Source organism: Leptodactylus fuscus, chromosome 2, assembly GCF_031893055.1.
Source record: "Leptodactylus fuscus isolate aLepFus1 chromosome 2, aLepFus1.hap2, whole genome shotgun sequence".
Taxonomy (NCBI): domain Eukaryota; kingdom Metazoa; phylum Chordata; class Amphibia; order Anura; family Leptodactylidae; genus Leptodactylus; species Leptodactylus fuscus.
Genome location: NC_134266.1, coordinates 221,915,736 through 221,941,643, shown reverse-complemented (window position 1 = coordinate 221,941,643; position 25,908 = coordinate 221,915,736). Strand labels below are relative to the sequence as shown.

General features: G+C 40.9%; 1 protein-coding gene across 1 annotated transcript in view; it reads left to right on the top strand.

Moving 5' to 3' along the window:
* Nucleotides 1-23,849, top strand: part of MARCHF9 (membrane associated ring-CH-type finger 9) — a 193,045-nt gene extending 169,196 nt beyond the window's left edge. Inside the window, exons 4-5 of the mRNA XM_075265686.1 lie at nt 8,960-9,152; nt 22,718-23,849. Of these exons, the coding sequence (XP_075121787.1) occupies nt 8,960-9,152; nt 22,718-23,046 (522 nt within the window). The 3' untranslated portion in view covers nt 23,047-23,849. The remainder of the gene's footprint in view (nt 1-8,959; nt 9,153-22,717) is intronic.
* The last annotated feature ends 2,059 nt before the right edge of the window (nt 23,850-25,908 follow it).

Here is a 25,908-nt window from a genome sequence, read left to right as displayed (position 1 = left end):
TGAAAACAGTAGTGAATAGAAATGAATGGAAGTAGCTGGCAAACGGGGGGTTAATCGGCATGCCGGGCGCTTCCATTCATTTCTATGGGAGCGTGTGTGGGCACCGACCGGAGGCATTAGCGCTGGATGTCTGCTGACACCAGCAGACACCAGGCGGCTATGGCAGCCGCCCGACTCCCGGCTGGCCGCCATAGCCGCCTGGTGTCTGCTGGTGTCAGCAGTCATCCAGCGCTAATGCCTCCGGTCAGTGCCCACACCGACCGTGGGCATTAACCCTTCTGGCGCCGGTGATCGCCGGCACCTGGAGCATGCTCCAGGGCCGACGTCACGTTGGCATGACAGCCGGGAGCCTTGTAAAGGCTCCCCGGCCTGTCTGCAGGGCTTTTCTTTTGCAGGCTGCATAGAAATGTATATGTATATATATATATTTTTGCATTTATTAACCCCCTGTAATACATTACAGACAGGCAACCTGCCTTCAAAAGAAATGACGATTTTTTTTGCAATGCAATGCAATTGCAAAGGTCTGATCACTAATGCATTGCATTAGTGATCAGACCTTTGCAAATGCAATGCAAAAAATCGTCATTTCTTTTGAAGGCAGGTTGCCTGTCTGTAATGTATTACAGGGGGTTAATAAATGCAAAAATATATATATATATATATATATATATATATATATATATATATACATATATATATATCAAAGTGTTAAAAATTCAAATCAACCCATTTCCCTAGAACACATATAAATGTATGTAAATACTGCGAAACACATACTGTACATGTTAGGTATCCCTGTGTCCAAAATCGCCTGCTCTACAAATCTTTAAAAATATTTTTATACTTGTACAGTAATTAATAAATGTTAATTTTTATATTTAGCAATATATGTGAATTCTTTGAAAAAAAAAATAAGACACCCCCTGAAAATAAGACATGGCGCATCTTTGGGAGCAAAAATTAATATAAGACACCGTCTTATTTTCGGGGAAACAGGGTATGTATGATAATCATACAGACCACCATTTATCTCACATCTAGTTCATGCACAATACATAAGTAAATCTAGTTTCTTCCCCAGCAGTTTCCTAGATAAATCACTTAGCAAATAAATTCTAACATAACGAAAATCATGTAATAAGAGGAAGATCTTAAGGCGGTGTTTTTTTTGGTCACAGATGTGTGATGTTTGCATAAAGATGTCTCACAGTTTTGGAGGAATATGTTGCACATGAAGCCACTTACTGCTGTTTGCTGTCGTACATTAGTGACACCTCTCTCGAAGATGTTCCATAATGTGTTATGCACAAGAAGCTCGCTGTCCGACACCTCCTAAAATGTTTTTGTCTGAAGCGTCAGAACAACATAAAAAAACGATATATCAAACTGCTGATTCATCAGATTCCTGGTAATAAAAAAGGGGAAAAAAATGACACGATGAGAATATTCTGAATACTCAAATAAGTCCTTCACAAGGTAATGAAAAATATCAGTCAGGAGAAGAGTACAAGAAAAATTGTCATGAGATGCTCAGATCATTACATACCTGTCACAGGACATTAAAGCAAGTGCTTCAACATGAAAAGAAACGCAGCACGGCGCTAGATCTGTCTGGTACACAGCAAACCTATAGGCCAAACTGACAGGGTAGCAGATATAGAAGCTACTAGGGGCCAACAACTAAGGGGGGGCCATTTACCCCCAGACCTAGAGACCTAGGATGCAATAAGTGATAACCATGAATGATGGAAGGGGATGCTAAAAACTAAATGCACCTCCATTTCTTTCCTGGGACCAGGGCTGTAGAGTCAGAGTCGGAACTCATTTTAAATGGAGTTGGAACAAGGTTACCGAGTCCAAGTCTGGCTTCAAAATAAAATGGTCAATATTTTAAATTATATTATACAATCATAGTCGTATCATTAATGAAATACATAGTTTGTTACATATTTACTTTTATAGGAATTCAATTATTATTTTTTCCCCGAATTAGAGGAGCTTTACTACTTCTGTTCATGTCAGCTATTGGAGTTGATCTTGCAAAAATAGAGCGGTTGGTAGTTTAGCCTATCAATACTAGCACCCTGACTAGGACATCATAATATCTGCATGTGACATCATTACTTTATTCATTTGCTGTGATGTCACGGTGTACACATTGATCTTTTTGTGTGCCAATTATTCATTGTGGTGTCATAGTGGGCATTATCCCTTTACTGTGACATCATTGTGCATATTATCTCTGTACTGTGACATCACTGTGTTTATTATCCCTGTACTGTGACATCACTGTGTGTATTATTCCTGTACTGTGACATCACTGTGTGTATTATCTCTGTACTGTGACATCACTGTGTGCATTACCCCAGTACTGTGACATCACTGTGGGCATTATTCAGCTTATGCCAACCCCCCCCGATCGTATTTATCCATGTAGGAATGCATTGTTTTTTTCCACAGCACTGTTCACAGAAAGTCCACAGTTTTCCTCTGTGGACTTTCTGTCCCTATTATACCTATATGGAAAACGCCAATATTTCCATAGGTAGAATTGACATGCTTTGTGGATATTTTTCTGCAATGTGTGGATGGGATTATCCGGAAACCCATCCACTTTGCAGATACTGTAAAGTGCCGCAGTTTTTGCCATGCCTTTTCCATTTTGGACAAATTGCAGTATTTTCACTGTGTGGGGCCCCGGCCTTAGGCTGCATGTACACAGCACATTTTTGCGGTTTTTAATTGCAGTAATAAGTAGTGCATGTTACTGCACATGTACCTCGCCCTCTCTCTGTAGGTGTCCCCCAGGGCTCCGTCCTAGGACCCCTCCTGTTCTCCATCTACACCCTTGGCCTGGGCCAACTCATTGAATCTCATGGCTTTCAGTACCACTGCTATGCCGATGACACCCAAATCTACATCTCTGGACCAGACATTACCTCTCTGCTGGCCAGAGTTCCAGATTGTTTAACGGCCATAGCCTCCTTCCTCTCCTCCCGCTTTCTCAAACTCAACATGGAGAAAACAGAGTTTATCATCTTCAGCCCATCCTGTATGGCCCCTCCACCTGACCCATCTATCAAAGTTAATGGATCCACAATTACGCCTGTCCCACAGGCCCGATGCCTTGGGGTAACCCTGGACTCTGACCTATCCTTCAAGCCACATATTCAAGCCCTTAACACCTCCTGCTGCCTCCAGCTCAAGAACATCCACCGAATTCGCCCCTTCCTCACCCAGGAAACTACCAAGATGCTCGTCCAGGCCCTCATAATCTCCCGCCTAGACTACAGCAACACCCTTCTCCATGGGCTCCCAGCTAACACCCCCACCCCCCTCCAGTCCACCCTAAACTGCACTGCTCGCTTAATCCACCTCACCCCCCGATCTTCATCAGCTGCTCCCCGCTGCCAGTCCCTTCACTGGTTAACCATAGCCCAGCGAATTGAGTTCAAGCTACTAACGCTAACATACAAAGCCATCCACAACCTGTCCCCTCCATACATCTCTGAACTAATCTCCCGCTACCTGCCCACACGTAACCTCAGATCCTCCAATGAACTCCTACTCCGCTCTGCTCTCATCCGCTCCTCACACAACCATCTGCAAGATTTCTCCCGTGCATCCCCCATACTCTGGAACTCCTTACCACGACACATAAGACTGACCCCCACAGTCACAGGCTTCAAGAAGGCCCTGAAGACTCATCTATTCAGGAAGGCCTACAACCTCCAATAACACTATCACCACACCACCATCTGTACAGTCTCCCCCTCTTCTTCTGTCTCTACCCCCTTCCCCCATAGATTGTAAGCTCTCGCGGGCAGGGCCCTCTACCCCACTGTGCCAGTCGGTCATTGTTAGTATTATATCTACCTGTATATTCTGTGTATTGTATGTAGCCCCCAAATGTAAAGCACCATGGAATTAATGGTGCTATATAAATAATAATAATAATAATAATAATAATAATAAATAATAATAATGTCACTGGGTAATACAGATGCTTTCATTTTAATGGCCAGTAGCATACAGGTGAAATAACGTCCATTTTTCACACCCATTTTGCACTTAAGGACGCTTGTTTTCACAGATCCCTCATATATTTGAGTATATGGAGGGATTCATGAAAACTAAACCAAAAAATAGGACATGTTCATTTTAATAGCCTCTGTTCGGATGCATTGAATGTAATGTGGATGTGTGAATATAGGGTAATGTGCTGTTCATTATTGCAAATAAAAACTGCTTGCAGTTTTTCAGCAAAAAAGTGACGTGTAAATTCTGTCTTGAAGTTAACCGTTAACTGACTGTTCTCACACATTGGCAGAGTTTGAGAAAAAAGTGCAAAGGAGGATGAGGAGAACAAGCAATGTACTTATACAACGCTTAAAACAATGTAATCGCTACAACGCCAATTTTGATTTTCATTACTCATTTACGCCAGGGCAGCAGTTTGGCCGCAACAGAAACGCCACTGCAAAAAACACAGCATTTTATTGTCACTGCAAAGAGGCAAATCCCACCAACACATTGCAGAAAAATACACACAGCAGAAATGCTACGGTTTCCAAAACCGTTGTGTTTTTGGAAATAGCAGCATGTCACTTATACCTACAGAAAAGCTGGCGATTTCCCTATAGGTATAATTGAAGGAAAAATTTGCAGAGAAACACCTTTTTCGCTGCGGCCCCACATTACAGAAGCGCAGAATTTTTCCTTTTGTGGAAACGCAGCAGAAAAAATTGTTTTTGAAAAACGCAGCATGCCAAATTTATCTGTGGGAATGCTTGTGTTTTCCCTATAGTTTTAATAGGGGAAGAAAAAATGTAAAGAAAAATGCCGCAAAAAAACGCTATGAAGAACACTGCAGAAAAAGATGCAATGTGGAGCATTTTTTAGCTGTGTACTGCAACGTGGTGCCTTATCCTTAAAGGGGGTGATACGTTCTGCATTCACATCCCTTTGACATTAGAGTCTTCTCACTCAATCAATATAAAAAGGGAAGATACAGTGTTGGCCAAAAGTATTGGCACCCCTGCAATTCTGTCGGATAATACTCAATTTCTTCCAGAAAATGATTGCAAGCACAAACTCTTTGGTATTAATATCTTCATTTATTTTGCTTGCAATGAAAAAACACAAAAGAGAATGAAAAAAAAGTCAAATCATTGATCATTTTACACAAAACTCCAAAAATGGGCCGGACAAAAGTATTGGCCCCCTCAGCCTAATACTTGATAGCACAACCTTTAGATAAAATAACTGCGAACAACCGCTTCCGGTAACCATCAATGAGTTTCTTACAAGGCTCTGCTGGAATTTTAGACCATTCTTCTTTGGCAAACTGCTCCAGGTCCCTGAGATGTAAAGGGTGCCTTCTCCAAACTGTCATTTTGAGATCTCTCCACAGGTGTTCTATGGGATTCAGGTCTGGACTCATTGCTGGCCACTTTAGAAGTCTCCAGTGCTTTCTCTCAAACCATTTTCTAGTGCTTTTTGAAGTGTGTTTTGGGTCATTGTCCTGCTGGAAGACCCATGACCTCTGAGGGAGACCCAGCTTTCTCACACTGGGCCCTACATTATATTTCAAAATTTGTTGGTAGTCTTCAGACTTCATAATGCCATGCACACGGTCAAGCAGTCCAGTGCCAGAGGCAGCAAAGCAACCCCAAAACATCAGGGAACCTCCACCATGTTTGACTGTAGGGACCGTGTTCTTTTCTTTGAAGGCCTCTTTTTTTTCCCTGTAAACTCTATGTTGATGCCTTTTCCCAAAAAAGCTCTACTTTTGTCTCATCTGACCATATAACATTCTTCCAAAACGTTTTTGGCTTTCTCAGGTAAGTTTTGGCAAACTCCAGCCTGGCTATTTTATGTCTCTGGGTAAGAAGTGGGGTCTTCCTGGGTATCCTACCATACAGTCCCTTCTCATTCAGACGTCGACGGATAGTACGGGGTGACACTGTTGCACCCTTGAACTGCAGGGCAGCTTGAACTTGTTTGGATGTTAGTTGAGGTTCTTTATCCACCATCCGCACAATCTTGCGTTGAAATCTCTCATCAATATTTCTTTTCCGTCCACATCTAGGGAGGTTAGCTACAGTGCCATGGGCTTTAAACTTCTTGATGACACTGCACACGGTAGACACAGGAACATTCAGGTCTTTGGAGATGGACTTGTAGCCTTGAGATTGCTCATGCCTCCTCACAGTTTTGCTTCTCAAGTCCTCAGACAGTTCTTTGGTCTTCTTTCTTTTCTCCATGCTCAATGTGGTACACACAAGGACACAGGACAGAGGTTGAATCAACTTTAATCCATTTCAACTGGCTGCAAGTGTGATTTAGTTATTGCCACCACCTATTAGGTGCCTCATGTAAGTAACAGGTGCTATTGGTGCCTCATGTAAGTAACAGGTGCTATTAATTACACAAATTAGAGAAGCATCACATGATTTTTCAAACAATGCCAATACTTTTGTCCACCCCCTTTTTTATGTTTGCTGTGGAATTATATCCAATTTGGCTTTTTGACAATTCTTTTTGTGGTTTTCCATTGAAGACAAATTAAATGAAGATAATAATACCAAAGAATTTGTGATTGCAATCATTTTCTGGAAGAAAATGAGCATTATCTGACAGAATTGCAGGGGTGCCAATACTTTTGGCCAACACTGTAAAATATAGAATTTTTTAACATTCTAAGTGCCTTGCAGAACTCCAAAATGTCAGGGTAGATAGCGCCTCCTGCAGTCACCAGCTAAGCATATCAGTTTGTATATATATGAAATCCGTTGCTGTAAAGGTCTTTGCACAGGAAGGACTTGCCGGGTAGGATAAAAACAGTCATCTACTTCAATACAATTTTCCTAGGAAGGCGTAAGTGGGAATTATGTTTTAGTTGTTTTTTTATGTACGTCGTTACAAAATGTTATGTGTTACAAAATGGACTTTCTGAGCCTTGAGCTCTATAATGGAATAGGCATTCATAGACGGTGAGTCAGTACCTGCTTACATGGTGAGCAATCTGACTACACAATGTTTACCCAGAAATGCTTCACGTGTCCAATGACTCACAGGCTTGGAACATTTTATCTGAGATCATTCTGAATCTTTTTTTTATTTTTTTAAATGTTGTTGGAAATTATTTCCTGCTACCGGTACCTGGCTGACTTCCTTTTTTTCCCCTCTATTACTGTATGTGTTAAATCTAAGGAATTATAAAGCAAGAAAAGCAGAGCCAGGTTTTTATTGTCATGTAACTATAGCCTGGTTCACATCTGCGTTTGGGTTTCTGTTCAGGGGGTCCGCTTGGAGACCCCCCCGAATAGAAACCTAATCCACATAAAAAAGCATTAACTTTAGGAAACCCACGGACTCCATAGATTATAATGGGGTGCATGTGGTTTCCATTCGGTTTCCACATGAAAAATGCGGAGAGAAAAGTGCTTGCCACATTTTTCATGAGGCGCAGGGAACAGAATCCCTGAATGCAGATGTGATCTGAGCCTATGATATAGTGATCTCTTATAACCAACTTCACACATCCCCGATGTACTATCTTCGAGATGAGAGTCCCACCCTCAGGGGCTTCCAAGTATTAGTGTAATGGGTAGTTGCTTTTAGCCCTTTATAGACTATTTTTACGTTTGAATTTTGGCAAAAATACTCTGCTGAATCTGTTGTTCAGTTGATACCATTGGGGTACATTGGAGCTCATTGATTTCTTGGGTTCCTCTGCGATGGCCTTGGATTTGACTGGGAAAATATTACTGCACATAGCTCAATTATGTTTCATCAAAAAATACAATGTTGAAGCTTCAAACTGATGTGAACAGAACCTTAAAGAGGACATTTTACCACCTTTACCAAATCTTTACATACTTCAATAGATGCTGCTCTACTGCTTCTGACACAGATCGAGTTATTTCTCTAGCCCCCACCATTCCTGAGTAATCAGTGTTATTAGTTTCAGCACCAGTATGCTCTATACTGTCAGGTGGGCGGCCCCTGTCTTTTTTCATCCAGCTCAGGACTGACAATTGAGAGAATAATTGTCTTGAAACTAACAAAAATACTTGCATGGGAATGGTGACAAAAATTCCAGCTGTGCTGGCATCAGTGCAGCATCTCCTATTGAAGGATGCAATGGGTTGGAGCTGGTGGAAATGTTGAAGATGGTCTGAAAAGCCTTCCGTTACAGTCAGTTGTTGGTCCTTCTGCCTGAGAACAGATGAGAGCACTGATCTGGTTCATTGGGTAACATTTTTTTTTTTTACATCTGGTCATTTTTTGTTCTTTTGAAAAAACAACTTATTTTCATATGTTGTATTAGGACATATAACCATCGTAGAAAGTAGGTCCCCCTGCTGGGGATCACTTTGAAAAACTAGATGACAGAACCATTCATTTGGGATAACCATTTCAGTGGCCGCCATGTATTGTTCCCTGTATAATCACTGTGGGTTAGAGAACAAAGGGGGATGTCTATCTACATTGATATTTGAAGCCTATAAAATAAGATGAACCAAAGGTGTTATACCTGAGGTCAGATCCAGACCCCCAATACAGTATAGACTCAAGGATCCATGTCCGTGTCATCCTCATCCGTTATCGTCCACACTGGACAGAATCCATAGATGTCCTGGGCATGCAGTATCTCTTTCGCTGTAACATGGTTCTATTGTGTTGATACGATTCAGAAATATTCCTGATTCAGCAAGTAGATTACTATTCAGGAGGCAGCATGCAGCCATTTGGAGGCATGAATTATGCAAATTGTTCATTTAGGAAATAAAGGCGCTTGTTTTCCTACAAATACATGAAAACTTTGTTTGATGCAATAAATATGACAATAGACTGGTGAAGCATTTCTGTCTCTGGATGGAATATAAAGCATCAGGTAGGAGGTAATGATACTTGTGCATTCCTGACAGCTTTTTAATCTGCATTGCAGTGGCAGGCCATTTCTTTGACTGTGATCGAGAAGGTCCAGATAGCAGCTATAATCCTGGGCTCCCTCTTCCTCATCGCCAGCATATCCTGGTTAATCTGGTCCTCTCTCAGCCCCTCGGCCAAATGGCAGCGACAGGATTTACTGTTCCAAATCTGCTACGGCATGTACGGCTTCATGGATATAGTCTGTATAGGTAAGAAAAGCATTCCTTTCTGCATTGGGACTGTATTCTGTTTTTATTGAAGAATATTTATTTTTGATAAAGTTTATGTAAACATCATTTTTTTTTACACTTGTCTTTTAAAATTTCTATCAAGAGTCAGTATTTTTTTTACAGACTAGCATACTTCAAAGCTTTATTCTTACAGTCAAGAATACGGGAACTCTGAAGGACATCATCATACAGTAAGTCATCGTGGGTTGTCGACTTGCGGACACACTGGTTTGGTATAGAGCTACTTCTATGGGCTCCTAAGTGGCAACCATACTGGACTTTGCGGCAGTTAGAACACCAAATTGCTACATTTTGCAGTGGTAGTGACCTGTTGGTCAGACCCAGCAGCCTCAGGAAGTGTATATCACAGTATTGTGGAGGATCAGGGAACAGGCAGGTAAGTTAATGGCCATGCATGATGGGACCTGCGGTACGTAGATGCGCACAGACCACTGGTATCACACAAATGTCTTTGTTCTCGGGAAAAAATAGACCACTGCTTTGGATGTCTGGTAACAGTTTATTCCCCTCTCCATAGTCTGAACACATACACACTCTGCTGAGCTAAGCATGCATGTGCAGAAGGTGGTCAGTAGAAATTTTTCTCTCTTTTATATACCAGTAGAAAGCCAACATTGTGCTGAATTCAGTGCACTGTCGGCTTTCCCTTTATGTACCCCGATGGTGGAGATATCGGTGTCGTTATTTTCGGTACCGAAATCTCCCCACTGTCAGTAGGGTGTTCCTCATAGCTCAGCATCTTCGCTGGGCTATAAGGAATGCCCCCCCCCCCCCCCCCGAATGTACTCATCTATAGGCTTGTACTGGGGGGGCATTGCTCACAGCTCAGCATCATCAACGCCCCTCTGACAGTACAAGGCTATGTTATAGTACAGTCGGGGAAAGGAGGGAGGGCATTCCTCACAGCGATGACACTGAGCTATGGGGAACACCCTTCTGACAATGGGAATATATCAGATCCGAAACTAATGTCAACAAAAGCTCCACCACCAGGGCACACCAGGAAAGCTGACCGTACGCTGAATTCAGTGCACTGTCGACTTTCTAGTGGTATATAACACCGCACTTTCATGAGGACATGACACGTCCTCTTAAAATAGTCAGATCAGTAGTGAACACCAGTCTGGGATGTTGCAGCAGGTTAGACAGACATTTACATTCTGCAAACAGATTGTATGCCCCCAAAAAGGAGGAGGAAGTTGCTGAGTTACAGACATAGTAGGGTTGGGGTACACTCAGTGTGAACCCACATAAGGGTGTTAGTGTCAGTACATGGGCCAGTTTTGTGTCATTTTTTGTAACACTTTGCAAATAAATATGGTAAAAAGTAATAAAGCTAGCACATGTTAATACACTGTACAACGTGTTAGACACAATATGGCGCATTCACTATCAGTTACACTTCAGGGCTAGTGACAAAGGTCTGGTAGAAAATGTAGGATCCTCTAAGTTACGGCATACTTCTTCTGAGGAATCTCCTCATGAAAGTGTTTTTCTCCAGCAGCGATATAAGACATTGCTGCATTGTCTGGAGATACACTGCTAAGGCAATAATTAAAAAGCGAGAGCAGGAAATAGACCATGAACCGCTTGTTTGAGGTCATTGATTTACATTATATTAGTCACATGAATTTCTTCTGAGGAAATAAAATGAGCATGAATATTTTTGATCTTCCCGCATGCAGTTCTATTGAAAATCCAATAGAAAAACATAAATACTTGCTTTTAACTGAAAATTTATTTGCCATGATATGTATGTGTATTGGAAATAATGCTAGCTTTTATTGTGAGGCTTTGTAATGGATAAATAGATAGCTACAATAGATAGAGATAGACGGACACATGGATAGATGATAGATAGATGATAGAGATAGATAGATAGATAGATAGATAGATAGATAGATAGATAGATAGATAGAGAGATAGATAGAGAGAGAGAGAGAGAGAGAGAGAGAGAGATAGAGAGAGATAGAGAGATAGATAGATAGATAGATAGATAGATAGATAGATAGATAGATAGATAGATAAATAGACTACTTTTCCTTTTTACTGACTCCTATTCGGTCCTATTTTTCCTGCCAGTATATATGGATACAGTAGATAGATAGATAGATAGATAGATAGATAGATAGATAGATAGATAGATAGATAGACAGACAGACATATATAGTATGGATACATTACAGACTACAGATATGAGATAAATTAAATATATATGACAGATATATTAAGTAGACAAATAGATTTGACATTTATAGACATAAAAACAGATAGATAGATAGATAGATAGATAGATAGATAGATAGACAGACATATATGATATCTATACAGTATATAGATATGAGCTATATAGATGGATACAGTAGATAGATAGATAAGATAGATAGATAGATAGATAGATAGATAGATAGATAGATAGATAGATAGACAGACAGACATATATGATATCGATACAGTATATAGATATGAGCTATATAGATGGATACAGTAGATAGATAGATAGATAGATAGATAGATATAATATGATATAGATACATTATATAGATATGAGAGAAATAAATAAATACATAAAGAAGATAGATATGACATAGATGATGATGATGATGATGATGAAGATAGATAGATAGACAGACATATATGATATCGATACAGTATATAGATATGAGCTATATAGATGGATACAGTAGATAGATAGATAGATAGATAGATAGATAGATAGATAGATAGATAAGATAGATATGACAAAGATGATAGATAGATAGATAGATAGATAGATAGATAGATATAGATAGGGAGATAGATAGATAGATAGATAGATAGATAGATAGACTACTTTTCCTTTTTACTGACTCCTATTCAGTCCTATTTTTCCTGCCAGTATATTGCTGATCCCTCATTATATCAATTTTCAGAGCCGAGTAGCCAAAAACCAAGTAAAGTAGTAAAACTGACAATAACCAGATAGGATTTTTATCACTGTATTGTTGGACCAGCCTTATTGTATCCCAAGCTTTACTACTTTGCAAGCTTATAAGGACATAGCATTGAAGTGAAGTTTAATTCAGTTTTACTTTGCCCAGTGTAGAAAAAATGTGTTACTCTGTGGAATATGTTGGCACTATATAAGTAAGGCTGGGTTCACACCTGCACCAGTATTCCGTCCGGTTCAGTTGCCCATTCCGCTTGAAAAATACGCAGAGAAAAGTCCTGCAAGTAGGAATTTTCTCTTCATATTTTTCAGGCACAAACCAGGTAACCACTTTTTAGTCGGATTGAGTTTATGGTTTTCGGGTCCCCAAGGAGACTCAAAGAACAGAAACCCGAACACAAGTGTGAACCTAGCATAAGGTAAACGGGCACATCAGTAGTGAACATGAGAGTGGGATGTTGAAGCAGATTAGGCGGACACTTAGATTCTACAGTATGCATCTCCAAGAGAGGAGAAGGGTAAAATAGCGGCTTCTTATGTCCCCCTGAATGGAATACTGAAAGCATTAAAAAGCGGTTAGGCTTTGAAACCACATGGACCCCATAGACTATAATGGGGTCTGTGTGTTTTCCGCGCGGTGTCCGCACGAATCAAGCAGAGAGAAAAGTGCTTCTTGAAGTACTTTTCTCTCCACATGATTCATACGATTCCAAACGGAATACCGAATGTAGATGTGAACCAGTCCTGACTATGGATTTGACTGATCACCTGATGTATATGGGACCTCCTCACTGTCCCCATCAGCAGGTACCTGGGGGTACCTGGTCAGTTGGATTTCAATTGTCCAATAGTTTTGTTCTTGGAGAGATAAAGCGCTGCTTTAGTCCCCTCTGCTAGTTCAGTGCACATCATTTGGCCAAGCCGAGCATGCATGTGTATTGAGGAGTTAGACAAGATAGCTCCCAATTAAAGGAGAATTTGCCCAACAGCCATCTATCGTATATAGCTATGTGAAGAATAACAGGTCATGCAACAGCAGATGTCCTGGACAGAGAAATCCATCACAACAAGCTATCTGATGACTCTGTCTCCATCCCATTCTCCCATAAACACTTATGTAAGCAGAATTCTTAGATTGGTAATTCAGCCTGAAGACCCCATTATATGACCCTATTATTAAACCAATTATCATAAGCTTTCATAAGGACGTTCGCTCCGACTCATTGCCCCACATACACTGGGTAAAGGTCAGTCGACTACTGGGCAAACACTTGTTTGACGCGTCTTTTATGCAATGATCATGTAACTAGAATATTCTGTTGTTGATAGTGTAAATGAATGGACTAACCAACATTCTGTGAATAATGTGACTTATCATCATTCAGTAGATCATTGACCTATTCAAAGGCATTTCAGTGAATGACCAACCAACTGTGCTTGTTGTTGGACCATTACTGTTCAGATCAAGGAACCTTAAAGGAGTTTTTAAGACCCCTTAGGAGAACAGAGATAAGGGCTTTGTGAAGAAGCCATCAGACAACTTCTTTGACAGATTTCTCTCTAACCAGGACATGCAGTCTGCAATGTATGCGAAAAAATTGCAAGCTTCAGGGTAAAAATGGTTAAGAATTCTTAATAAAAAAAAAAAAATTGGGAAAATATGTTTTAACCCATAATGGATGAAAAGCAATAATATGTGCAGCTAGTGGCCATCCATCAATGGCAATAGAAATGATGCCCATACGTTAGATGCTACTATTATTTTGCTAACTAGTTTTTGCCCCCCAGCTCCTGGCATTTGTCCGGCCTTGGTGTCCTACAAAGGAGACATTATATATTTGCCCCTATGTAGTTTATCATGCTGTCGCTTATTACTGAGCTGTTTGGATTGTGTTATTAAACATACAGTGCTTATAAATAGAAGATATATTTATAGTCTGACATTTCCTATTTAATCCAAACTGCATGAAAGATGGCCCCCTGCAAACGCACTTCCACAGAATCAGGACAAGCATACATGATTTATATCACACAAGTCTGGATCACAGAAAATCTCCACCTATTCCTAAAGACAAAGTATCTGCGAAGAGCAGACTCTACACTTGTAATATTCTTACACTATATTATACTGCTATTAAAGGATTTTCTTATCTTATCTTATACCTGTACACTTCATTATTTTAGTATATTCATATAATGGAACATTTCTTCCTTTCCATTCCATAAAAATGTATTCATGCCTGCAATTTTAAAGGAAACTGTATGTTGCAAATTTTACAATTTTGCTTTGCGTTTGAGTGGAGTGCATAGTCTAAGGCTAGATTTACACGACCGAGTTCACCTGTGAAATTGGGTCCATGTGTGCACCGGATTTACCATACTGACCTTCATGCCTGGAAGTAGGACTCCTAGCATCATAGTTATATATGCTGATAGTCCAGCTCCCATCATGAAGTTTAGGCCGGTAAATCCAGCGAACACATGGACCAAGTTTCACAGGCTGTGACTCGGTTGTGTGTGAAACTAGTCTAAGGCTGGCCATACACATTATATACCGTATTTTTCGGACTATAAGACGCACTTTTTTTCCCCAAAATTTTTGGGGAAAAGAAGGGTGCGTCTTATAGTCTGAATGTGGCGCCTGGCATCCGCTGTAATAGAGAGGCGGAAGTCGGCAAGTGATAGACGCCGGGACCTGAGACATCGCTGCGCTCCTCTGCCCTGCATGAAGCCAGCAGCGGCAGGGGCGATGCTATTCCGCTCCTCCGTCCCCCCGCCGCTGGCTTCAGGCAGGGCAGAGGAGCGATGTCTCAGGCCCCGGCACCTGTGCTGGCGTCTATCCCTCGCCGGAATCCGCCTCTCTAGTACAGCGGATGCCGGGTCAGTATCGGCGGCCCCTTCTCCCCCAGGGCTGGTCCCCACCGGCCCCGTACCTGTAAAGTTGCAGGCCGGCTCCTGCGCGGCGATATCGCAGGAGCCGACCTGTTCGGGTGACAGCCGGGAGCCTAATGAGGCTCCCAGGCCTGTCACTGCTGTATTAGTATTGCGGCTGGGTCTATGACCAGCCGTAATACTAATATACAGAATGTCCCATAGACGGCAATACACTTGTATTGCCGTCTATGGGACTTGCAATCAAGTGACCGCAGGTTCAAACCCCCGGGAGGGAATAAAATAGTAAAAAAAAAAAAAAAAGCTTTAAAAATATATAATAAAAATATTAAATAAATAAAAGTTCTAAATCACCTCCTGTTTTTTTTTCAATACAAGGTGATCTAAGAAATAGACATTCCCCAAAATGGTATAACTAAAAAGTACATCTGGCCCCGCAAAAAAAAACACTCTATGCATCCCCGTACAGCTACAGGGTCACCTGTCAATGTGGCCTTGCAGCTGTTGCAAAACTACAACTCCCATATATTAAATATTTTACCATTTTTTGCTTCAAAATTTTTTTCCCTATTTTCCTCCTCTAAAACCTGCGTCTTATAGTCCGAAAAATACGGTAGTTGTCTTCCCAAGAACAAAAGAATCGGGAGGTTGAAATCCAGATGAAAGATTCTTATCTACCACAGCTTCTGGCGTCAGGGGAGACTCGAGGGCTTCTGTACATATTATATGGTCGGCCACTGATGCCAAAATTCTCAGCTTTAACCAACATTTTCTAAAGCTTATGGTCAATTTAAAGGAGTGTTCTCATAAACATAACCATATATCAATTTGTAGACAATTAAAAAGTTAAACATTTTTGCAAATAAAAGTGTAAGTTAACTTTTGAACAACTTTTAATTTTCTGGCAGTATTTGTGTCATTAATACATTTTTTAATATGGTTTAATAACAGATTTTGGCTCCTTTCAGTGAAATCCTGTATTTCTTTAATCTCCATTCAGAGCTGTTCCCTTATTTGCACCGTGTACAAAGTATGGGCTTGCGCATATTGAAGAGAAAATAGGGGAGGATCACTTCAAGCAGTCATATCTGGAGCATTTTAAAGCAAGAAACATATTTCAGCAATATCATCAGTTGCAAATATAGGCTATAGACTGTGTTTTCAACTGATAATATCTCTGGAGATAACACAGATAGAACTGCAAAGGATCTCTTTTTTCCTAAAATTACAGAATCCCATTTCTATGTTTTATACTGCCTGAGATATAACTACTTGAAGTGACCCTCTCTCTTTTTTCATACACCATGCCCATACATCATACACTGTGAGAAGCAGAGAATAGCTCTCAATAGAGAACCAGAGGAAGGAATAAAGAAATGCAGGATTTCACAGAAAGGAGACAAAATGTGTTATTAAAGTATATTACAAATTACATAAATGTGTCCAGAAAATCAGAAGTTGTTTGAAAGTTTAGTTATGCTTTAAAAATTTTGTCTTGTCATCTTAATGGTGAAAGCCTTTTCTTGATCGTTTGCTAATGGATACCAAATGTTTAGCTTTTCATTGTGTAGAAATTGAAATATATTTATGTTCTTGGACCCCTTTAAGGTATTATCAATTTGTTCACCCTAAATCTCTTTTTCCTTAAGTTATAGTCCCCAGAATTCTTTCTAATGGCAGATGTGACCAGGGAACAGGCTGCGGTTCAGATATGAAGTCATCATGTGTAGTATGAGCGGAATAAGATTAATGGCAATACACCAAGGGCGCTGAACCTTTTCAACAGAAGCTGCTTTTGTCTTTTAATGAAGGCTAAGGTATCTAGTGGCGGCAGCCATAGGACCACTATGACAACCATAGTGTACCCAATGAGAGCAGACGTTGTATTAACCCCAGTAAAAGCAAAAGCCCCATATTAACAGCCATTAGACCACCTATAATAGTCATATGACCTACAATAGGAGGCAAAACACGCAGTTACAATTACAATAATCATCATCCTCTCAACTACAGGCACCAAATATTTTATTCTAAAACCAACCAAAAATGCAGAGGGTTCTGCTACTTTGCATTTTTGGTGCTGTACTGGTGGTCAGGGAGGAGAAGGCCAGGATATGTTGCATTATTCTTTATCAAATTGTCTGTTTTTGAGCAATGAATTTGTTGTGCTCCCGTCTCCCCAAATAAAGTGATGATATATGACAGTGAAGTCATTCTCTGGTTAGCCGACGACGACATAAAACTTTAATTAGACAAGCGACATATTAGTTGTTATTCCATTTCCAGTAAAACTGAAGGAGAAGATGCTGCATTTAGAGAGTGGATGTTACAGCTATGGGTTTATGCAAAATTTACAGGAACCTCAATGTGAAAGTTAAAGGCACAATGAATCAACCAGGGATATAAACAGCTTTTCAGACACAATCCTGCATCCTCATATCTACTTCTATTTCCCCTTTATCTGAATGAAAGTCAACGCTATATTACAGGATATGCCTGAGAGACAAAGAGAAAGAAACACAAATGACTACAAGGAACTGTAGACCATTTCTGAGAATATAGTAGCTTGTACAAGTCTGAATATTCCCTCTGCAGATAATGCCGTATACATGCCAGCTGAAAGTATACGGGCAAAGGTTTATTACTAATAACTGTAATAATACTGACATATTACATACCTAGCAGTGCATTGCCATCGGGGGTTAAAACAAAGCACATACACTCACCGGCCACTTTATTAGGTACACCATGCTAGTAACGGGTTGGACCCCCTTTTGCCTTCAGAACTGCCTCAATTCTTCGTGGCATAGATTCAACAAGGTGCTGGAAGCATTCCTCAGAGATTTTGGTCCATATTGACATGATGGCATCACACAGTTGCCGCAGATTTGTCGGCTGCACATCCATGATGCGAATCTCCCGTTCCACCACATCCCAAAGATGCTCTATTGGATTGAGATCTGGTGACTGTGGAGGCCATTGGAGTACAGTGAACTCATTGTCATGTTCAAGAAACCAGTCTGAGATGATTCCAGCTTTATGACATGGCGCATTATCCTGCTGAAAGTAGCCATCAGATGTTGGGTACGTTGTGGTCATAAAGGGATGGACATGGTCAGCAACAATACTCAGGTAGGCTTTGGCGTTGCAACGATGCTCAATTGGTACCAAGGGGCCCAAAGAGTGCCAAGAAAATATTCCCCACACCATGACACCACCACCACCAGCCTGAACCGTTGATACAAGGCAGGATGGATCCATGCTTTCATGTTGTTGACGCCAAATTCTGACCCTACCATCCGAATGTCGCAGCAGAAATCGAGACTCATCAGACCAGGCAACGTTTTTCCAATCTTCAATTGTCCAATTTCGATGAGCTTGTGCAAATTGTAGCCTCAGTTTCCTGTTCTTAGCTGAAAGGAGTGGCACCCGGTGTGGTCTTCTGCTGCTGTAGCCCATCTGCCTCAAAGTTCGACGTACTGTGCGTTCAGAGATGCTCTTCTGGCTACCTTGGTTGTAACGGGTGGCTATTTGAGTCACTGTTGCCTTTCTATCAGCTCAAACCAGTCTGGCCATTATCCTCTGACCTCTGGCATCAACAACGCATTTCCGCCCACAGAACTGCCGCTCACTGGATGTTTTTTCTTTTTCGGACCATTCTCTGTAAACCCTAGAGATGGTTGTGCGTGAAAATCCCAGTAGATCAGCAGTTTCTGAAATACTCAGACCAGCCCTTCTGGCACCAACAACCATGCCACGTTCAAAGGCACTCAAATCACCTTTCTTCCCCATACTGATGCTTGGTTTGAACTGCAGGAGATTGTCTTGACCATGTCTACATGCCTAAATGCACTGAGTTGCCGCCATGTGATTGGCTGATTAGAAATTAAGTGTTAACGAGCAGTTGGACAGGTGTACCTAATAAAGTGGCCGGTGAGTGTAGAGCCCTGTTCACAAGAGATTACAATCTAAAGGAGAGTGAGCTGTATAGTATACACAGTACCATTTATAGGGTAAAGTGTAAAGCTTTGTGTAAAGCTTTGTGCACACCTGTATACCTTATAGTTGTGTATGTCACTTATAGACTGCTATATAGAAAATCCCAAGGCATAAATGGCATAGTATGCCAGAGTTTTTGGCATTAAAACATAATTGACTATGCTTTTTAATACTATGTAAAAGGGTACCATTGGAGTGTATGCTGGTAGGGACAGTCTTCTGCTAACTTTGAGGCTTTGGGGCAAGTAAAGTAGATGGTTGCACAAAATAACGCCAAAATGTGAACATGGCCAGTTTTACAGTATCTTTTTATAGGTGCATTTTGGTACCTATCATACAGTGTCCCAGCCCAACCTAAATTCACAACATCATAAATTTCTATCATGTTATCTGTTCGGGTCAGTATACTTATGGTTGGGCTGGGACACCCGAACATAACATAGGCCATAGAATAAGGTTATAATACACTTCTATGAAACTGGCTTAAGACCGCTTTGATACTTGTTCATTTTGCTCAGTATTTAAGCCAAAGTCCGGAGTGGTTCTGACTCAGGGCCAATTCGGACAGCCTGGTGCTCTCCAGGTAACACAATCCATATAGATCACTGTGATGTAATGAGTTCTGTGCAGCCAAGCTATTGTGTTACCAGGAAATGTGACAGTCACACAGACGGTGTTACCAGGACTGCACACAGATACCTGAATTCACCCTCACAAGTGCCAATGTAAAATACTGACCAAAATATGCAAGTGTGAATATAGACCAAAATTGCAAAAACCAGTTGGCCTGTTTGTAGCACAATGCCTGTTTTATCCATATACACGGGGCTGTAACTATATGGGGTGTAGCAGACCTATACCACATAAAACATACCATATTATAAATGGCAGGGTAAAGAGGGACCCCATTACAGACCTATTATAGATTCTGCATTGGGCTCGCGAGCTTCAACTCAGTATGTGTACATGTATGTTTATAGATATATATACTTATATGTATGTATACATACAAACATTATATATATGTAAAAGTAAATATAATAACTGAGGTGTTTATATAACCATTGGGCAGAAAGCGTCGCCTGGTTGTGCTTTATGATGGACTGAAGTATAGATAGAGGAATACTGGGGAATACGTTCATGAATCTAAATTTTGCCATGTTTCAGATGTAATAACTATTTTATTTTTAATGTAAACAGAATTTATCATAAGCTACAAAACCGCTATCGTATATAATGTAATGTACTAAACTGTGCCATCAAGCAGATAAGGCAGAAGAAGCTAAAGGCATCACAATTGATGACTTATTTTATGGGAAGGAGGGGGTTACATACAACTCATTACAGACGGTAACAGTTCAGAAATTCAGATAAAATGAAAGCAGCAAAAACTACATGGCACTCGTCCTTGATGCTGAATTACAGTCCAGTGTTTATTCATCTTCTGTGCCACTTGTAGAAAAGTTAAGGGAAAGCGTTTTAGGTTTTATATACTTGGCTGCCTCCATTCCTGTTGTTTCCAAAAGAATATTAAGTAAAGTATGTACGTGGCTAAAAAGAGTGGCCAAGCGGCACCCGAGTTGTAGGCTGGATGGACTGTTGTGGAGGAAGCCTAAAAATGATGGTAAATACAAGCTGGGCGTACAAATAAAAGAAGTGGCTGCAGCGCTAAAATAGCAATGCTACGGCCCCCTCATTCTCAGAATCTATAGGGGTCAAGGAGGTTTGCACTAGGCCATCACGTATGACGGGAATAACTCTTCAAAGGGGTTTTCAAGTCATGTAAAATACAAATGTTTAGAATAAGTGCCAGTCCCCTGCTGATCCTGCCCCAATGGTTGCAATATCTTGGCCTCCAAAGACGACCTTCATACATGGACATGTGACCTCTACTTCATAGGGGTGATCTTTGTGATGTGATGTTGACAGGTCAACACTATAGCTAGTGAATGGCTGTATTCAGAACATCATTGCTGGAGACCAGCAGGGAATCAGTAAGTGTGAAAACATGTGCAATAGGAAATCGGTACACTAAGTTTTACTACTTATACTATTGTATAGCGGCCTATGAGTTTTTTTATTGAAAATTTTACATGGCCTGCCCCTTTAATGGAATTTCATGACATACCAGTACATTCTGCTATAGATGTTTAGCAGAACCAATAACAGAGCCATCGTATCATATATTTGTGACCACCTGCTCTCTGCAAGCTGGAGAAAACATGACATTATGTAGCCCTTGGATAGAGATAAGTCATGTGTTTGAGGTCCTGCTCTATAATGTGTTAGGTTGTCCAATAGTGTTCATTATAGACTGAAGTGGAAGAACTTCCCCAACTCTATCCTAAGTGACGAATATTTCAGCCATATTATGGTTGCTGAAGCAGAGTAAATTGGGAATGAAGCATCCATCACACAATAATTGCCCCGGGGTGGCAGGCATTCTCCGCTGTGTTTTAGAGCAATGTTATGCTGACATATGTAGAGATGCAGAGACATTTGCCATTTTCAGAAGTACTAAAATTGGCAGTTTGGCTAGAGAAGATGCCAGTAATGGTATACAGTATGTAACGCACCAGCAAAAAATCTGTCCCACCGAAATAAAAGGCAATTTATTTCAGTTCTGGGGTTGATAGCAGCATTTGGAAAACTTTAGCCATTCTGTTACCTCGGGGGGCCATTGTTAGCTATAAAAAATCCTATACCACTGTGTTATGGAAAAATCCTAAAACTGGTGAGTCTGACTTATTGAAAGCAGCATAAATATGGATAGACTCTATCAGATCATAATCTCAAAGGGAGTCTGTCACCAGATCCTCGCCTATCAACCACAGATAAGAGAGGGTCATCTAAACCAGACTGTTTTCCTCCTTGTGAATCTTTGCCTGTGTTGTTGAGAGAGCGCTGTATTTGTCACCATCCAAATGAGCTTGTTGAACCAATGAGGGCACTGCCATTGCTCCAAAGAGCTCATTTACATATTGACAAACAGCGATATTTCAGCAACAGAGGCACAGAATCACAAGGTAAAGCACTGTTTGATTCAGGTGACCCTAATTTACCTATCTGTAAGGTTGGTCTCTCATGATAGGTTCACTTTAAAAAGAAGCTTTCACCACTTCCACGAAGTCCATCTGTCTGTACATCAAGTAAAAAGTGATGCTCCACGGATTCTGGCACAGTTGGAATTTTTTTTTCAGATCTAATCATTTCTGAGCAATAAGTGCAGGTAGTTTTGGTAGTCTGATGTGGTATTTAAGCTCTGTACTGTCGGGAGAGCAGTGTCAGGCAGGTGATACAGAGCTACAATCAGAGACAGCCAGTGTCATAGCTCAGAATCACACCCCTTGTCTGCTCCTGCCTGACACCACCCACCTGACTGTACAGAATCTACATAGGCATCAAAACTAACTGCACTTATTGCTCAAGAACTGTGAGGACTAGAGAAAAAATTCCTACCGTGTTGTAATCAGAGGAGCAACAACAGATACTAAGAACTGGAGTTGGTTGAGGTGATGAAAGCTCCTCTTTAAAGGAACAGTCCAGGAAAAGAGAGAATCCCATTCAGACCTCCCACAAGCTACACGAGAGTGTAAAGTTCTTGCAGCGAATAGCATAAATTTCTAATATGATCATGACGTTCATGTTTTATCCCCCGTCATTTCCATAGTTATACTGATGTCTGTTTCTCTGTACGTTACAGGTTTGATAATCCACGAAGGATCGTCGGTCTATCGGATCTTTAAGCGATGGCAAGCCGTGAATCAGCAATGGAAGGTTCTGAACTATGATAAAACCAAGGACCTTGGGGAACCTATTAGTGGGACTACAAAGCTTGGGGGAAGGAATTCACGGACGAATCATTCTTCTCACAATGATAGGAGCCCTGGGCGGAGCCAGCGGGTTAGGACTATTTTAAACCATCACTGTGGTTATACAATCCTACACATCCTCAGCCACCTGCGGCCTAATGAACATCGAAATAGCTCAAACTCCAACAGAGAGGTGGTGATGAGAGTGACAACTGTATGAGGAATGGTCCCAATGGTCAACGGAAATGGTTTGCTGCTATCCTTCATTGGCTTTACTGATATCGCCACAGCAGTGGTATCAGAAAGGGAGAGAAGAGAGCTTTGTTTTGCTGGAGAAAACAGCGAATTCTGATCCCTGAGGCGCCGGCCTTCTAAATGCATTTTGGCCAACTGGGTTCTAATCTACGAAATGCCCCGATTTTTATTTTTTAAAAGTTGGGCCTTCTTTTATCACGTAATACATTTCTGTGCGTCTTACCCGCTACAAATTCGCTCAGTCTGAATTGAAACTATAGGGTTCCCTCAAAGAAATGTCATCGAAACAAGTCTTAACCTGAAACGTTGAAATACGTCGAAAGCACAAGCCAGCGCTGAAACAAAAAATTTTACAAAAAGTCATCACAAGAACCAAGTCTTAACTTTTTTACCTCAGCTTTAAAGGATGACAACATTGCAGAAACCCATAGATAGGATTCAAAAGCTAAAGGAAAAGATCCAATAAAGTAATTGTAAGAAATGCCTAAACACAAGGGTATATACAGCAGAAATAACAAAATGACTCTGAAGTGGTTCACAACTTTCTAAGCGATGAATAGGTGCAATAAAACATATTTTTACGGCAAAATGGGATCTTTGCAATAAGACGCTTGTACTTTCCCTGGTTTTACATTTTTTGCATGAGTAAATGTAATTTTTTTTCCTCTCTTCTCCCTGCGGGAGGATAAAGAAAAAAATATTTATATGCAAATGGTCTCCAACTACATTTCTTTTCTTTTTCTTCTTATTCACATACTGGGATGTAAAATTAAAGGCATCAGGTTTTTCCTGTAACTTTTGCACTCGTATGTCTGTGTATGACGATGCAAGGGTGTCACATTGTCGCGTGTTTGTAACGCCTGATCTTTTCCATACTATAACACTACTAGTTCGTGTATAGTAAGTCGCAATCATTTATTATACAGGTAACACAGAGTCATCAAAGACAGTTTTAGGCTGCTCCAGTGGCCTCCCCAATCCACCGCTCGGCGCTAAGTCAGTCCAGGACAGCTTGGCTTAGGTAAGAAAAAATGCCGCCCTCCCTGGGGCCCTGGCATAGCGCCGCCTGAAGCGGTCGCTTCAGGTCGCCTCATGGGAGGTGCGGCGCTGGGCCCAATGAAGGGGCCTAGTCCAGAGGAGAGAGTGTCTTCAGACAGATTCGCAAGGCAACTCCGACTGAAGAATGAGCATCTCACTTCTTTTTCCGGGAGCCGCTCCTGACCAAAATACTCCGTGTGAACTTAGCCTAAAAGTGTTTTCTAGGAGTTACATATTGCTAACTTATCCTTAGAGCTGATCAATGGAGATGTGTCACCCAGAACTCCCGAAGATTTACTGTTAGAGGCTAAGAAGACCCCATGTAGAGGCTGGTTTTTCCTACAGCGCTTTTCACAGAAAGTCCACCGAGATTTCTTCTGTGGACTTTCTGCTTCCATTATACCTATAGAGAAACTGCCGGCGTTTCTGTAGGTATAATTGACATGCTGCGATTTCCAAAACCTCAATGGTTTTGGAGAAATCGCAGTGTTTCCGCAGCGTGTATTTTTTCACAAGGTGTGCATGGGACTGTAAAATGCTGTGTGGGGTTCTGGCCAGAAGTGGATTCCGCTTCACAGGTCAGAGGCCTGTTTGTGCTCATTCATATTCAGGTCAATGGAGTAAGTCATCAATATTAGCTCCTCGAGACCCCTTTAATATGCAGAATTTTGCATCGGTTTCAGATAAGGTCAGGCTATAACTGTAAGCGTTTCTTCACCACTATCCGTTCAGCATCTTGTATTCCATCCAGAGCAGAATACATCCCAGAAACTATTCAGTAAGGGATAGCTGGTCTGTATAAGGGCCACAATGAACACTCGTACAGAATCTTATCAAATTTTTCTCTGCAGAGACAAAGAAAAACCAGTCATCCAGAACATTACATGGTAGACAACTGTGTGTGGGCGAGATAGGCTCTTGCACTGAATACTTTGAGCAAGAATGTAAAGGGATCTTTTGATGATGGCATTTTCATACTTTTTCCTGTCTCGGTAATATATTCATTTGTTTCCGATGTTCTTATGGAAAGAATTGGAGGAAGGCATGTACACAATACAAAGTCCTCATTTATTAAAACTGTTCAGCAAAACCCTAGCAAACTATTATAATTCAGCTGTTGTTTTTTCACAGAAGTTTTTTGCAGGAAGATTTTGAGACAGAATCCGGCTCAAAATCCTCCTCAAAAAACGCCTCCCATTCGTTTCAATGAGAGTAGATTTTTTCCCTCTAGCTAGAGGGTAAAAAAATCAACATGACCTATCTTCAGGCAGATTCCATCTTGAAGAACCCCTAGAAATCAATACAAGACCCATTTATCATCTAATCTTTGGTGGTTTCAGATGTTGGACCCCCACTCATCTAATATTGGTGACTTATCATAAGGCAGGTGATCAATATCGTAATTCTGGAAAATGAAGGCTGAGTTTTAATGAGTTGCTTTGGGCCACATGACCATATTTTCTGTTACTCGGCTTTGATAAATGAGACCTAGAATATGCATCTAAAGGTATGACGCCCATATTGTACCCTAGTGTATATGACCTGTCCTTGTCTCTCTATGTTTGTATAGTCTGTCTATGTCTGTTTAGAGGGGAAGAAACTTGATATAAGTTTGGTTATTGCCAGGTAGTAAAACAATAGACAGTCATTGAGTAGTTCAGCTACCTATCCAAAAGTGGACTGTATACATGTGCTTACAGCAAACCTGGCGTTTTGCTGACAGCCGTACAAGTTTGCTGTTTGTTGCTTACATGCACATGTCATTTTTTTTGTCTTTATTCAATTCTTT